Source organism: Scyliorhinus torazame, chromosome 9, assembly GCF_047496885.1.
Source record: "Scyliorhinus torazame isolate Kashiwa2021f chromosome 9, sScyTor2.1, whole genome shotgun sequence".
NCBI classification, from domain to species: domain Eukaryota; kingdom Metazoa; phylum Chordata; class Chondrichthyes; order Carcharhiniformes; family Scyliorhinidae; genus Scyliorhinus; species Scyliorhinus torazame.
Genome location: NC_092715.1, coordinates 15,785,456 through 15,800,278, shown reverse-complemented (window position 1 = coordinate 15,800,278; position 14,823 = coordinate 15,785,456). Strand labels below are relative to the sequence as shown.

Genomic DNA, 14,823 nt, shown 5'->3' with positions numbered 1-14,823 from the left:
CCTAGCAGCAGTCAGAATGTGAGACAGAAATTAAATCAGGATTCACCTTAATCCTACTTGCCAAGGACTTTTCATGACCCCTCCTAATTTCCCGCTTAAGTACCTTCCTACCTTTATACTCAAGGGTTTCGACTGTCCCCACCATTATAGACGTACAAAAGCATCCTTTTTCTTTATGACGAGGTTCACAATATGCCTCGTTATCCAAGGCTCCCTAAACTTCCCACACTTATCCTTATAAGGATTTTCCATTCTTATAAGGAACAAGTAATAGACAGAGCTAAGCGATTCCACAACTAACGCATCAGATCTAAGCTCTGTAGTTCTGCCACATCCAGCAGTGAATGGTGGTGGACAATTAAACAACTCACTGGAGGAGGAGGCTCCACAATTATCCACATCCTCAATGAAGAACTCAACACATATGAGCAAAAGACAAGGCTGAGACAATTGCAACAATCTTCAGGCAGAAGTGCAGAGTGGATGATCTATCTCGGTCTCCTCCAGAGATCCTCAGCATCACAGATATCAGTCTTCATCCAATACGATTCACTCCACGTGATATCAAAAAGCGGTTGAAGGCACTGGATACTGCAAAGGCTATGGACCCTGACAATATTTCGGCAATAGCACTGAAGACTTGTGCTCCAGAACTTGCCGCTCACCCAAGCTGTTCCAGTACAGCTACAAAACTGGCATCTACACGGCAATGGGGAAAATTGCCCAGGTGTGTCCTGTACACAGGACAAATCCAACCCAGCCAATTATCGCCCTATCAATCTACTTGCCTGTTCGGGTACACTGAGGGAGAATTCAGAATGTCCAATTCACCTAAGGAATATAAGCAATAATGGATACTTGGCAGTGAGTTAAAAACTGGAATCTATTAGGCAGGCAACCGGTAGCTGGGACTAAAATGTAAGGGAAAATTTTAAACCGTTAAGATTCACAAAATGTCAGTAGTCAACAAGTACAGTCAGTGTATTTAATGAATACAGCACAGCATGCCGCATTGTGTACATCACATGGACTGCAGCAGTTCAAGACGACAACTCATCACCACCTTCTCAATGGAATTTAGGGACGGGCAATAAATACTGGGCTAGCCAGCGACACCCACATCCCATGAATGAATTGAAAAAAAAAAACAATTTACGGAAAATTGCGAGTGAAACATCCATTACGGAGGTCTCGAGGTACTGAGAGTAACTGTCTCCCATCCATTGACTCTGTAAACACCTCCTGCTGCCTAGGAAAGTGGGCAGAATAATCAAAGACCCTTTCTACCCGGGTTATTCTCTCTTCCAACCGCTTCCATTGAACAGAAGATACAAGTTGGAGAACACGCACGAACAGATTCAAAAACAGCTTCTTCCCCGCTGGTACCAGTCTCCTGAATGACCCTCTAATGGGCTGAATTGATCTCTCTACGCATTTTCTCTCAGTTGTAGCACTAAAATCCGTATGCTTCACTCGATGTATATATTCTTGCATTGTGTATTTATCGTATGTCCTATGTTTTTCATGTGTGGAGCAATCTGCTTGGACTGTATGCAGAACAATACTTTTCACTGTACATTGGTACACGTGACAATAAATCTAAATCAAAGTAATTTTTCTTTTGGATCTATTTTCAGGAGTATTGTTACTTACCCTCTGACAGAAAGAATTTCACAAGTATGGGCCAAGGCTATAATATCTGGGATCACATTTTCCTCTTGAAGCAGGTTCAATCCCCAGTTGGATGAGCCAATGTTTCCCTGAAATGCACATCATAATTGAGTCAGAAGCCTCATGGAGACTATCATCTAGCATCAATTAAGTAGAAAGGGCATGGACACACAAGAAACAGGGAACAAGGAAATCAGAAACACTGCTGAAAACAAAGCTTCATCTGGACTCAAAACGTTAGCTCTTTTTTCTCCCTACAGATGCGGCCAGACCTACTGAGATTTTCCAGCATTTTCTCTTTTGGTTTCAGATTCCAGCATCCACAGTACTTGCTATCAAAAGTGCCCAAAGATACAGCCTCTAAAAGCAAAATGACAGCAAGATAGGGGAACATGCAAGTCATCACAAATGTTTATCCACTGTTTGAACGCAGTTCTATCAGGGCAGGGGTGGAAGCAAGTTCTTTTTGCCTAATCAACATTATTCAATGAACCAGACCAAACCAGATCCAGGTTTCACCCCATTCAGTACAGAGTTACCCAGTTTGGGCAGCATGGTATCACAGTGGTTCACACAGTTGCTTCACAGCACCAGGGTTCAGGGTCCCAGGTTCGATTCCCGGCTTTGGTCACGACCTGTGCAGAGTCTGCACGTTCTTCCTATGCTTGTGGGTTACCTCCAGGTGCTCCGGTTGCCTCCCAGAGTCCAAAGATATGCAGGTTAGGTGGATTGGCCATGCTAAATTGCCCTTAGGTTAGGTGGGGTCACAGGGATGGGGTGGAGGTATGGGCTTAAGTGGGTGCTCTTTCCAAGAGCCAGTGCAGACTCGATGGGCCGAATGGCCTCCTTCTGCACTGTAAATTCTATGACTCTATAGTCAGCTAATGTGGTGATAGATATGCTATGATTAACCTCCCTAGTCAGGATCACCACTACGCTGTGATGCGCAGTTTCAAGTGAGAACACTCACATGCAGTCACCTCGGTGAAGATTTGTGGCGCTATCAGAGTATATAATATGGTCTCCAGTGAAAGATAACACGTAATAGAAAAGGTTAGAGATTTGGAAAAGAAAACAATCCTACCAAGGCCCAGAGTGCTGCTTTCAGCTGCTTTATTCCATCCCATTTATCCAATGCTGGTGAACGCACAGTGTAGCTCAGGTCTGGAACGATGCTCTGCAAATAAAAACCACCATTATTCTCAAATACCATCTCTTAACCCACCAAACACTCCCAGGACAGATACAGCACAGGGTTAGATACAGAGTAAAGCTCCCTCTACACTGTCCCATCAAACACTCTCAGGACAGGTACAGCACGGGGTTAGATACAGAGTAAAGCTTCTTCTACACTGTCCCATCAAACACTCTCAGGACAGGTACAGCACGGGGTTAGATACAGAGTAAAGCGTCCCATACTGTCCACATCAAACAGTCCCTGGGTGGGTACAGCACAGTTAGATATAAATTAAAACTCTCTCTAAATCTCGGTCAGCCCCTGACATGTTCTCGGTCAGCCCCTGACATGTTAACCCTGATTCCATAATGTAGACCTATTCCTAGAAGCACTGATTATGAAAATGAACAGTCCAAGAACAATAAAAGCAAATACTGAAAATCTGAAGTTACAATAGAAAATACTGGAATTACTCAGCAGGCCAGGCAGCACCTGTGGAATAGAGGGCTTACATTTCACATCAACAGGTTTTGTGTATCTGCAGCATATTGTTTTTGCCACTGCAACTTTAGTCATGTGAGTATGTTGTATTATTCATGCGGAACAGCACATTGACTTAGCATGTGCAATAGCATCCTCACCTGGGCTTCTAGTAAATGACAGCCAGTTTTATGATGCACCAACTGGCCGTATAAGTGAATTGGCAAGTAAACATAGGGCCTTTGTAACCTAGAAACAGAAACAGAAAATCAAATATATAAATATAAACCTTGCAGTCATAGCTAAACTCTCTGCAGCCAAGGCTAAATCTAGATTCTCAATCATACTTTCAGACTTCTGATAGTTTTCAAAAACCAATACCAGAAGAACTTGCCTTTATATAACACCATATCACATTTCAGGATGTTCCAGAACTCTTTACACATATTAATTACACAAATTACTTTGAGTGCAGTCACTGCATTATTTAGGTGACTACACCGCAATGAAAGAAATAATCAGTTGATGCTGATGTAGTAACTATATTCAGCCCCAATTATTTCTACCATAGTTGGCTAGATGATGATTATTGAATATGCTTCTGACGCTTAATGGTTAAAGATTGATACTGCAAACATTTCATTTTTTTATCTTGCTGCCAAGCTACCCAATCAGTTACCTGAGAACATTCATTTATTTAATTACACTGGCATAACATTTCATAGGCGGTAGCACAACAAACAATCCAAAATCCAACTGCAGATAATCCATATACTCCCTCTACATTAGTGATTACTCTATGAAAACTGACATCGGCAGGAGTATCTGTTTTTTGTTCATTGGTGTGCAGGCCATTTCATGGTCATATATTCGCTATGACAGTTTGATATTTCTGATCCAGCACTAGACTGTCGAATCCCTCTTTCTCCAGGCCACCCCTCCTACAATCCTCAACGTCTGAATGCAAGCTTAGCATTACTCTATCTTGACTCTAAATAAAAACAAATGACTGTGAATGCTGGAAATCTGATGTAAAAACAGAAAATGTTGTGAAACCTCAGCAGGTCTGCAGGAGTTAACATTTAGAGTCCATATAACTGTCTGTATGCTCGTCAGAGTCGAACAGACTTGAAACGTTAACTTTGTTTCTCTCTCTCCACAAATGTTGCCAGACCTGGTGAGTTTTCCCAGCATTTTCTGCTTTTGCCTCACTCACGATGCCTTGATTTTCCTCCTCTTCCCTTCTATTCTGCTCAAAAGTGATGATGCCTGCAACATGGGCCTGGTCCTCCAAGTACATTTCTCATTTTCAATTCAAGGAGTACAACTTTACTTTTCAGGGCCACTCATCACAAAACTGTTGACGTATGAATGCTACAAAGCAAAATTCCAATCTTTCAAAGGGGATTAAAGCATCTCAACACTGGAGCTGGACACTTAATCCAACTATTTATTAAATGAAAGACTTTCCCAGTCTCACCTTTGGTTACTGCGACGAACATAGTTCTCACCATCAGCTGGTTTGCGATATGTAGTAAGTGCTTCGTTCAATTGCTCTTCGATCAGATCCACATATTTCAAGTTGTACTCCTAAAAGCACACACAATAATGACAACATCACTCCCTAATCTATTGATCTGTATATTTACAGAACTCATTATGTATTGGGAATGCTGCAGAGAATTGCACCATGACGTGATTGGATATAGGCCTAAGCTCAACATTATTAGTGCGTAATTTCCAATGTGCCACCCTAAACAGTTACAGAAAAAGGCAAGAACTTCACCACATCAAATAGGCCAACTGAGCTGGCCTGAGGTAATAGTTCATCAACTCCAGAATTTACATACAACTTTTTACTTGCTATATGGATGCTTGCATTGCCCAGCTGTTGAGCGTTCCTTGCTGTAAGGAGATGCAGCTAATATTTTGTAGAGCATGACTGATTCTTCTATACTCCTGAGAATTTACAGATGATCTCACTGAAATATATAATATTCCTAGAAGGCTTGATGGCCAAGAGGCAGATTCCCCGGTAGGAGAGTTTAGAACTAGGGGGCGTATTCTCAGAGTAAGAGACTAGCCATTTTGACTAAGAGGGGAAATTTCTTCTTTGGAATCCTCTCCCGGGGGACTGTGGATACTCAGCTATTGAGCATATTCAAGATGGAGACTGATAGATTTTGGACACTAAGGAAATCAAAGAATATCAGAATAGTGTGGAAAAGCAGAGTTGAGACAGAAGATGAGGTTTGATAGGTTATATTGCCTACTCCTGATGGTCTGATTATTATGGCACTACTGTTTGTGTGTGCAAGCTGATCGCTGCACTTCCTACATTACACAGTGAATACATTTTAGAAGTTTTTCACTGGGTAGGAAAACCTTTGGGACATCCTGTGGCTGTATAAGGTGCAACATGAATGCAAATCTTACTTTTTCTTTTATAATCAGGCAATCTGCTTTTTAATTTTGTTATTTACAGCATAGAATGAGACCATTTGGCCCATCAGTCCACACCGGCTCCCAAAAGAGCTAGCTAGCTAGTCCCATTCTCCAGCCCTATTGAATCAGTACAAGCCACAAGCACCTGAAGTACTGGTCATCACTATAGCCAAAGCATCTGGATATTGGTTGCAATGCAGAAGATGGCAACCAAATCAATATAGGTTTACAGCATCTAAGCTATGAAGTGTGTGAGGAGTTGGGTTGTTTATATGGGAGAGAAGCTCAAAGGGGAGATTATTCAACGATTCAAGATCTTGAACAAATAACTTGAACAGTGATAATGGGCGGAATTCTCCCTCCCCCCCCCACGCCGGGTGGGAGAATCGCCCGGGCGCCGCTCGAGTCCCACCACGCTGCCCCGACGCGATTCTCCCCCCCCCCCCCCCAAAAACGGCTGCCCGCTAGGAGAATCGCCGCTTGCCATTTGTAACGGGCAAGCGGCGATTCTCTGGAGCGGCCTGCCCAACACGACAGGTTTCCGCCGGCACCGTCCACACCTGGTCGCTGCCGGCGGGAACGGGGGTGAGAAGGGCGGCCTGTGGAGAGGGGGGGTGGTTCCTGCACTGGGGGGGGCCTCAAAGGAGGTCTGGCCCGCGATCGGTGCCCACCAATTGGCGGGCCGGCCTCTCTGAAGGAGGACATCCTTTCCTCCGATGCCCCGCAACATCCATCCGACATCTTCTTGCGGGGCGGCCGGCAACCCGCATGCGCGGGTGACGTCATTTACGCGGCGGTCCTTTTACGTGTAAATGACGCGGCGCTGCTCCTAGCCCCCCGGGGGCGGGAGAATAGGAGCGGTCTCCGACGCCCTATATGTTTGAGATTGGCACAGTGTAAAACCAGAGGATATGGCCTCAGACTTGGAAAAAGGAAGGTTTTCATAGCTTACATAAAGTTTGCTTTATACAAAGCATGGTGATCATAAGGAATGGATTCCTCAAGTGTTATTGCCTCTGTATACACAAACCAGGAGTGAATTGTCCCCTATTATCCCCTGTGCATGCACAGGAACTTACAGTGAGGTCACCAGAAAATTGTGAATAATTCCTTTTACCTGCAGGATATTTTGCCTGTACAGGAGCTGACATCAAGATAGACATGAGCTGTATGTTACCAGATGAGTGTGAATCATCCTATATTTACTGTAAATATGCAGGAACTAGTAATGAATAAGCAGCTGTATAACATCAAACACCTGCAAATAATTCCCTATTGGTACATTTATATGACAATAGATTTTATTAGAACATTTTCAGAGCTCAAAGTTTTGGTCATCATGTTATTATCACTCTCACCTTCTGCCATTTCTCCAACTGTTTGGTAACATAACCCCTCTCATTCAGGTAGGAGAACCCCTTTGGAATGGACAAAAACCTGAAAAACAACCCCGGAAACCCAATCAACAACTTGGCAAAACAGAGGGTAAACCCCAAGATTGACAGCATAAGGTAGTTAAAGCCTCACTTGGAAACACTGCAGGCCATTTTTTTGTTTTGTCAACACACAAGACTGATTGTGTCCGGTCAATTTCTTTCACTGCTGGGAGATGCAAGTCGCTATTCAAAACCGTTTAAACAATGTCAAGGTTGAGACTCATGCCCCTCTCAATCTGTAATACTGTGTTAGTATTTTGAGCTAGCTCCATCTCTTTTAAGCTATTTAATTTCTCATATGATCTTCAGCCTGTACAACCCTGAATCCAGTAGCTGAACACCATGTGAGCCCAGTCAGCTAGGTGCCACTGAAATGGAAGAGAGGAGCAGCAGGAAACTCTCCATTTGCGATTTCCTTTCTGCAATGGCGCAACTAACCAGACTGGGGCAGGGTGTAAAGGAGGAGACGAGCACAGAGCAGTGGGAAAGGGCAGGAAGGAATGAAAAGGGAAGAGGAAAGAGAGAGCGCGAGTGAATAACTGGATGGCAAGCAGAGAAACCCAGGTATTACTGTAACAGGAGGTGAGTTTAATGAGACAGGATTGTTATTTATCATTAACAGTTTGGGCCAGGCAGGCCTCAGTTTTAGTGTCTTGCTGGAATGTCAGACTGTCAGCTAGCAGACACCGTGGTTGTAGATGAGACCCCAGTCTAGTAATGCAAAATACTCACCGAAGGAGCAGCAGCAGGCCTTTGTCCCCAAGGTGGGCTAAAGCTGGTTTCATCTGGATCAGTGCATGCAGATTAGCCTGGAAAATTACAAATAGATCAAAACAACAGCATAGAGGAAAGAATAGACCTCTTAATCCAGCTTTGCAGCCCAGTTGGATGAGCGATCCCCAGTGGGGAGATCAGAAAAGCTCCCAGTCTTGCAGGATTTCAGCAAAGAATTTAGGTTGACACTCAGTTCTAAACATGTTTAGGGGCTGGTTTAGCACAGGGCTAAATCGCTGGCTTTGAAAGCAGACCAAGATAGGCCAGCAGCACGGTTCAATTCCCGTACCAGCCTCCCCGAACAGGCGCCGGAATGTGGCGACTAGGGGCTTTTCGCAGTAACTTCATTTGAAGCCTACTTGTGACAATAAGCGATTTTCATTTCATGTTCTCAGACAGAACGAATTGCACCTCTGACAATGCAACACTCCCTCAGTATTGCACTGAAGTATTATCCAGGTTATGAGCTGGAGGGGGGCTTGAACCAATGCTTCCTGACTTGAGAGATCCAACTGGCTGAGGTAAGCTGACATAGAGCTGGTGAAAAGGGATCCGTAATTACTCCTTGCAGACTTTGATCTCGCAACATCATAATGCAACAGTGAAGGTAAGGATTAGTTAAAAATACATGTTTTTTGATTTCTCTTCCCTCTATGGCAATTTAGGTCACTAAATTTAAGCACTATGCCCATAGTCTACCCAAAATGACCATGAAATGTTGAGTGAGCAGAGTTGTAGCTGACTGATAGTTATTCTCTTCCTGCCTGTGTAAACAGAGTATTATGTACTGCTAGCATACAGGACTTCAAGAAGCTTACTGCCATTATTGAAGTGAGGACAAGATCAGAGAAAGTAGTTTGGCCGATGCCCAGCCCCGTCCCACATGGTTGTCGACATGTTTGTCTTAATATTAAATCAGATGTCAAATAAACTGATGGCTTTATTGGTAAGGACAGTTTAATGTCTTCCTGACCACAACCATACAGATCAGATGGATCCTGAGACTTTTCCACCCTTCCTATTAGTTCAAGGACAATTATAATACCCATTAGGTTGGAAAGCAATTTGATGTTAGAAATTTTTGATCAGGATGGAGATGCAAGCACTACAGTCTTGGGTTCATACAACCTCAAAATTAAATTCATTATTTTGTTCCCCAAAACTGATGAGTAGGATGAGAATAATGACATTTCTAAGCATTGACTGATATTTATTCCACACTTCGGCACACAGCTCACCTTGTCTTCGCAAGCCTCATCCAGGATTTCGAGCGCTTCTGAAGAGATGGTTTTATTTTTATCGTGCAGCTGTGTCACAAGTAATTCTATGCCCCAGTTGCTGAAGAACTCCACATTGGCCCGTAGCAAAACCCGCAAGTGTTTTGTTGCATACAGCCTGCAGTTCTACACAAACACAACAGTCAGACCAACACTGTCATGAGCAACAGGAAACGTCTCTGATCTAATCTAGTCAAACCAACTCAGAAATAATACAAATCAAGAATATGTTGCCTGCCGGCGGAGACCTGCTGATTTAATTGCAAACGTGATTCCCTAGACAGCAGACAGGACAACTGCGCAGACACAATGGACTGAATGGCCTGTTTCTGTACTCTAATAATTCTATGGTCTATGCCAGAGACATGGAATAAAAATGCATTCATATTTCCCAATTCATTTTCAGATGTAGGTATCACTGGCATTCACTGCCCATCAATATTTTTTCCTGAGGTGGCGGGGTGGGCTACTTACATAAATACAAAATGTAGCAATTTGATACGACTGTCGTGACTTCAGAGGGCAGTTTAGTGTCAACCACATTCATGTGGAACTGAAGTCACATTAGCCCTGACCAGATCAGGAAGTTGAGACTGCTGCCTTACTTGCTATGGTGAAGAATCTTTCACTTCAGAGTGATCAAGCCTCCTTCTGGCAATGAATGAGAGGAGGGGTGCCAAAATAATCCTTTCCAGACATCCATCATTAAGGATGGCACACAAGGTGTTAGAAGGAGGAAACAGATCTCAGGACAAGGCACTCAAACTTTATTGACAATTTACAGAATACACTGGAGCCTACAATAACATGCATGCATGTTGTCACCCCATCCAGTATTCTCTCTGCATCAACATACATGCGAAACCTGGGACATAGAATTAGAAAGGTCAAGGGTATGTGAATTAAGTGCTAAACAGAAGGGCGTTTGTTCGGCGGCAGGTGGTGGAGTTCCCACTGTTGCCGCCACGCAGTATTCAGGACAGGGTGCTGTCGGGGGTGTGGGTTGGAGAGGGGAGGATCTCGGCAAGGTATCAGGTGATGCAGGAGGAGGAGGAGGCCTCGGTGGAGGAGCTAAAGGGTAAGTGGGAGGAGGAGTTGGGTGAGGAGATTAACGAGGGGACGTGGGCGGATGTCTTGGGGAGAGTGAACTCTTCCTCCTCTTGCGCGAGGCTCAGCCTCATACAATTTAAGGTGCTGCATAGGGCTCACATGACCGGGGCAAGGGTAAGCCGGTTCTTTGGGTGCAAGGACAGGCGTGTTAGGTGCTCAGAGAGCCCAGCAAACCACACCCACATATTCTGGGCGTGCCCAGCGCTGGAGGACTTTTGGAAGGGTGTAGCGAGGATGGTGTCGAGGGTGGTAGGTTCCAGGGTCAAGCCGGGCTGGGAGCTCGCAATATTTGGGGTGGCAAAGGAGCCGGGAGTGCAGGGGGCGAAAGAGGCCGGAATTCTGGCCTTTGCGTCCCTGGTAGCCTGGCGAAGGATTCTTCTTCAGTGGAAGGATGCGAGGCCCCCAAGCGTGGAATCCTGGATCAACGATATGGCGGGGTTTATTAAATTGGAGAGGGTGAAATTTGCCTTAAGGGGATCGGTACAAGGGTTCTTCAGGCGGTGGCAACCCATACAAGACACCTGTTCATCAATTCCAATCATACTTACATCGGTACCTGACGTAAGAATTTTAGACAAGATAACCCTGGACAGGCCATCTCGGCTGTAGTCTAAAGTGGAGACAGTTAGCTTTAGCACATGGTCATAGTTCTTCAGAGAGCAGAGGCTGAGTAAACTATGAAGAGAGGGGAGAAATTTAACAATGTCACCATCAAACATCTGTGCAGGCACAACATTCAGCATCTCCCATATACCTCAACAGAATTAATTTTAAACTCCACAGATGGTTTCCACTCAATCATATATTTTACCTCAGTCCTTCTACCCAGTGCTGTTGATACATTGCCCTATAGAGGCTGTCTCTTTTGCTGCATCAGGAAAACTGGCAAATTGTGTACAAGGGTCTGATTTTGTTAAAGCCTTTAAAAATGGTAGAGGGGACCCAGATGCTCATGTCCCGCACCCATTTTCTTTTTGGATTTGATTTATTGTCACATTTACAGAAGTACAGTGAAAAGTATTTTTCAGCGGCCAAGGGAATGTACACAGTACGTACATAGTAGACAAAAAGAATAATCAACAGAGTACATTGACAAATGGTACATCGACAAACAGTGATTGGTTACAGTGCGGAACAAGGGGGCAAACAAAGCAATTACATGAGCAAGAGCAGCATAAAGCGGCTTGAATAGTGTTCTTACAGGGAACAGATCTGTCCGAGGGGGAGTCGTTGAGGAGTCTTGTAGCTGTGGGGAAGAAGCTGTTCCTATGTTTGGATGTGCGGTCTTCAGACTTCTGGATTTTCTGCCTGATGAAAGGGTCTGGAAGAAGGCAATGCCAGGGTGGGAGGGGTCTCTGATAATGCTGTCTGCCTTCCTGAGGCAGCGGGAGGTGTAGACAGAATCAATGTGGAGGTGGCAAGCTTGTGTGATGCGTTGGGCTGAGTTCACCACACTCTCCAGTTTCTTGCGATCTTGGACCAACAGTTGCTATACCAGCTGTGATGCGGTCGGATAGGATGCTCTCTATCGTATCTGTAGAAGTTTGTGAGAGTCGATGCAGACGTGCCGAATTTCTTTCGCTTCCGCAGGAAGTAGAGACGTTGTTGGGCTTTCTTGACTGTTGCATCAACGTGAGTGGACCAGGACAGACTGTTGGTAATGGTGACTCCCAGGAACTTAAAGCTGTCCACCATCTCCACTTCGGAGCCATTGATGCAAATGGGAGTGTGTCTCGTGCTACGCTTCCTGAAGTCAATGGTCAGTTCCTTATTCTTTCCGACATTTAGAATGACAAATGAAAATCACTTATTGTCACAAGTAGGCTTCAAATGAAGTTACTGTGAAAAGCCCCTAGTCGCCACATTCCGACACCTGTTTGGGGAGGCTGGTACGTGAATTGAACCGTGCTGCTGGCCTGCTTTAAAAGCCAGCTCTTTAGCCCTGTGCTAAACCAGCCCCTGGTTGTTTTCGGTACACCATTTAACAAAGTGATTTATCTCCCTTCTGTCGTCTGATTCGTCGTTGTTTGAGATACGGCCCACCACAGTCATATCATCCACAAACGTATAGATTGAGTTGGTTTTAAATCCTGCCACACAGTCATGTGTGTATAGGGAGTACAGTAGAGGACTGAGCACACATCTTTGCGGGGGCCCCTGTTGCGGAGGAGGTGCTGTTGCCTATCCTGACAGATTGCAGTCTGTTGGTGAGGAAGTCAAGGATCCAGCTGCACAGGGAGGGGTCAAGTCCAAGATTGCAGAGTTTGGTTATTAGTCTTGTCGGGGTAATGGTGTTGAAGGCAGAGCTGTAGTCTATGAACAGCAGTCTTATGTAGGTGTCCATGTTGCCGAGGTTTGAGTGTTGATTGTAGAGATAGGGAGATAGCATCTGCTGTGGACCAGTTGCGGTGATAGGCAAACTGCAGTGGATCAAGACCATCTGGGAGGCTGGCAGTGATCCGTCTCATAACTGGCCGCTCGAAGCATTTCATGGTAACAGACGTTAGGACCACCGGTCGGTAGTCGTTGAGGCAGGCATACCTTGTTCTTCTTTGGTACTGGTATTATGGTGGTCTTCTTGAAGGAGGTGGGGACCTCAGAGCAGAGTGAGGTGGTGAAGATATCTGCGAATACACTCGGCAGCTGGTCTGCGCAGGCTCTGAGTGCTCGCCTAGGGACTCCGTCGGGGCCCATCGCTTTCCGGGGATTCACTTTCAAGGCAGCTCTTACCTCTTGAGGCTGTAATAGTGGGTATGGGTGTGTCCAGGGCTGTTGTGGCTGATGGCACTGATGCATTGGCTGACTGCTCAAAGCGGGCATAGAACTTCGGGTAGGGATACTCCAGCCCCTGACATTCCGCCTGGCCTTGCTTTGTTGCCTGTGATCTTGTGTAGGCCCTGCCATAGACGTTGTGGGTTAGTTTTGTTGGCCTGGGACTCTAGTTTGATGCGGTATTGTCTTTTTGCATCCCTGATGGCTTTCCATACGTCGTACCTGGATTTTATCATAGAATTTACAGTGCAGAAGGAGGCCATTCGGCCCATCGAGTCTGCACCGGCTCTTGGAAAGAGCACCCTACCCAAGGTCAACACCGCCACCCTATCCCCATAACCCAGTAACCCCACCTAACACTAAGGGCAATTTTGGACACTAAGGGCAATTTATCATGGCCAATCCACCTAACCTGCACATCTTTGGACTGTGGGAGGAAACCGGAGCACCCGGAGGAAACCCACGCACACACGGGGAGGATGTGCAGACTCCGCACAGACAGTGACCCAAGCTGGAATCGAACCTGGGACCCTGGAGCTGTGAAGCAATTGTGCTATCCACAAGGTTACCGTGCTGCCCCAATTTCTTATATAGTTCAGGGTCAGACTTGAAAGCCTCTGTCCAGAACTTAAGCAGGGAGTGAACCCTTTGGCTGAGCCAGGGTTTCCAATTGGGGAACACCCGTATTGTCTTCTTTGGTACACAGTCCTCGACATACTTACTGATGAAGTCTGTGAAGGTGGCTGCGTACTCATCCAGGTTAGCGGACGCGGCCTTGAATATGGACTAGTCCACAGTCTCCAAGCAGTCGCGGAGGATGTCCTCAGATGCCTCGGACCAGCACTGCACGGTTTTCTTGACTGGCTCAGTACGCTCGAGTTGCTGTTTGTAAGCCGGAAGTAGGAATACCGACTTGTGGTCGGATTTGCCAAAGTGTGGTCGGGGAATGGAGCGGTAGGCACCTTTGATGCTCGTGTAGCAGTGGTCCAGGGTGTTTGCACCTCTGGTGGTGCAGGAGATATGTTGAGGGAGTTTGGGTAGAACCTTCCTGAGGTTGCCGTGGTTTAAGGGCAGCATGGTAGCATTGTGGATAGCACAATTGCTTCACAGCTCCAGGGTCCCAGGTTCGATTCCGACTTGGGTCACTGTCTGTGTGGAGTCTGCACATCCTCCCCGTGTGTGCGTGGGTTTTCTCCGGGTGCTCCGGTTTCCTCCCACAGTCCAAAGATGTGTAGGTTAGGTGGATTGGCCATGCTAAATTGTCCTTAGTGTCCAAAATTGCCCTTAATGTGGGTGGGGTTACTGGGTTATGGGGATAGGGTAGAGGTGTGGTCTTGGGTAGGGTGCTCTTTCCAAGAGCCAGTGTAGACTCGATGGGCCGAATGGCCTCCTTCTGCACTGTAAATTCTATGGAAAAAAAAAAAAGTCTCCAACCACGATTGTCAGGGCTTCGCGTGATTTGTTTCTTGGTTGTTAATGGTGGAATGTAGTTCGTCAAGTGCTTTCTTCACTTCTGCCTGGGGTGGGATGTAGACTGCTGTGATGAGTACAGACGTGAATTCATGTGGGAGATAGAAGGGGCGACACTTCACGATTAGGTATTCTAGGTCTGGGAGCAGTAGCACGCTAGGGATACCACATCCGAGCAGGAGATTTTGATGAGGAGGCAAACACCCCACCC

At 45.7% G+C, this 14,823-nt stretch overlaps 1 protein-coding gene across 2 annotated transcripts in view; it reads right to left on the bottom strand.

Moving 5' to 3' along the window:
• Positions 1-14,823, bottom strand: part of LOC140429071 (rapamycin-insensitive companion of mTOR-like) — a 321,889-nt gene that overhangs the window by 75,218 nt on the left and 231,848 nt on the right. For both annotated transcript variants that reach the window (XM_072515622.1, XM_072515623.1), the window contains 8 exons: positions 10,919-11,045; positions 9,222-9,386; positions 7,942-8,018; positions 7,132-7,210; positions 4,809-4,918; positions 3,490-3,577; positions 2,756-2,848; positions 1,654-1,760 (listed from right to left, as the gene is read on the bottom strand). In XM_072515622.1, coding sequence (XP_072371723.1) covers positions 1,654-1,760; positions 2,756-2,848; positions 3,490-3,577; positions 4,809-4,918; positions 7,132-7,210; positions 7,942-8,018; positions 9,222-9,386; positions 10,919-11,045 — 846 coding nt within the window. The remainder of the gene's footprint in view (positions 1-1,653; positions 1,761-2,755; positions 2,849-3,489; positions 3,578-4,808; positions 4,919-7,131; positions 7,211-7,941; positions 8,019-9,221; positions 9,387-10,918; positions 11,046-14,823) is intronic.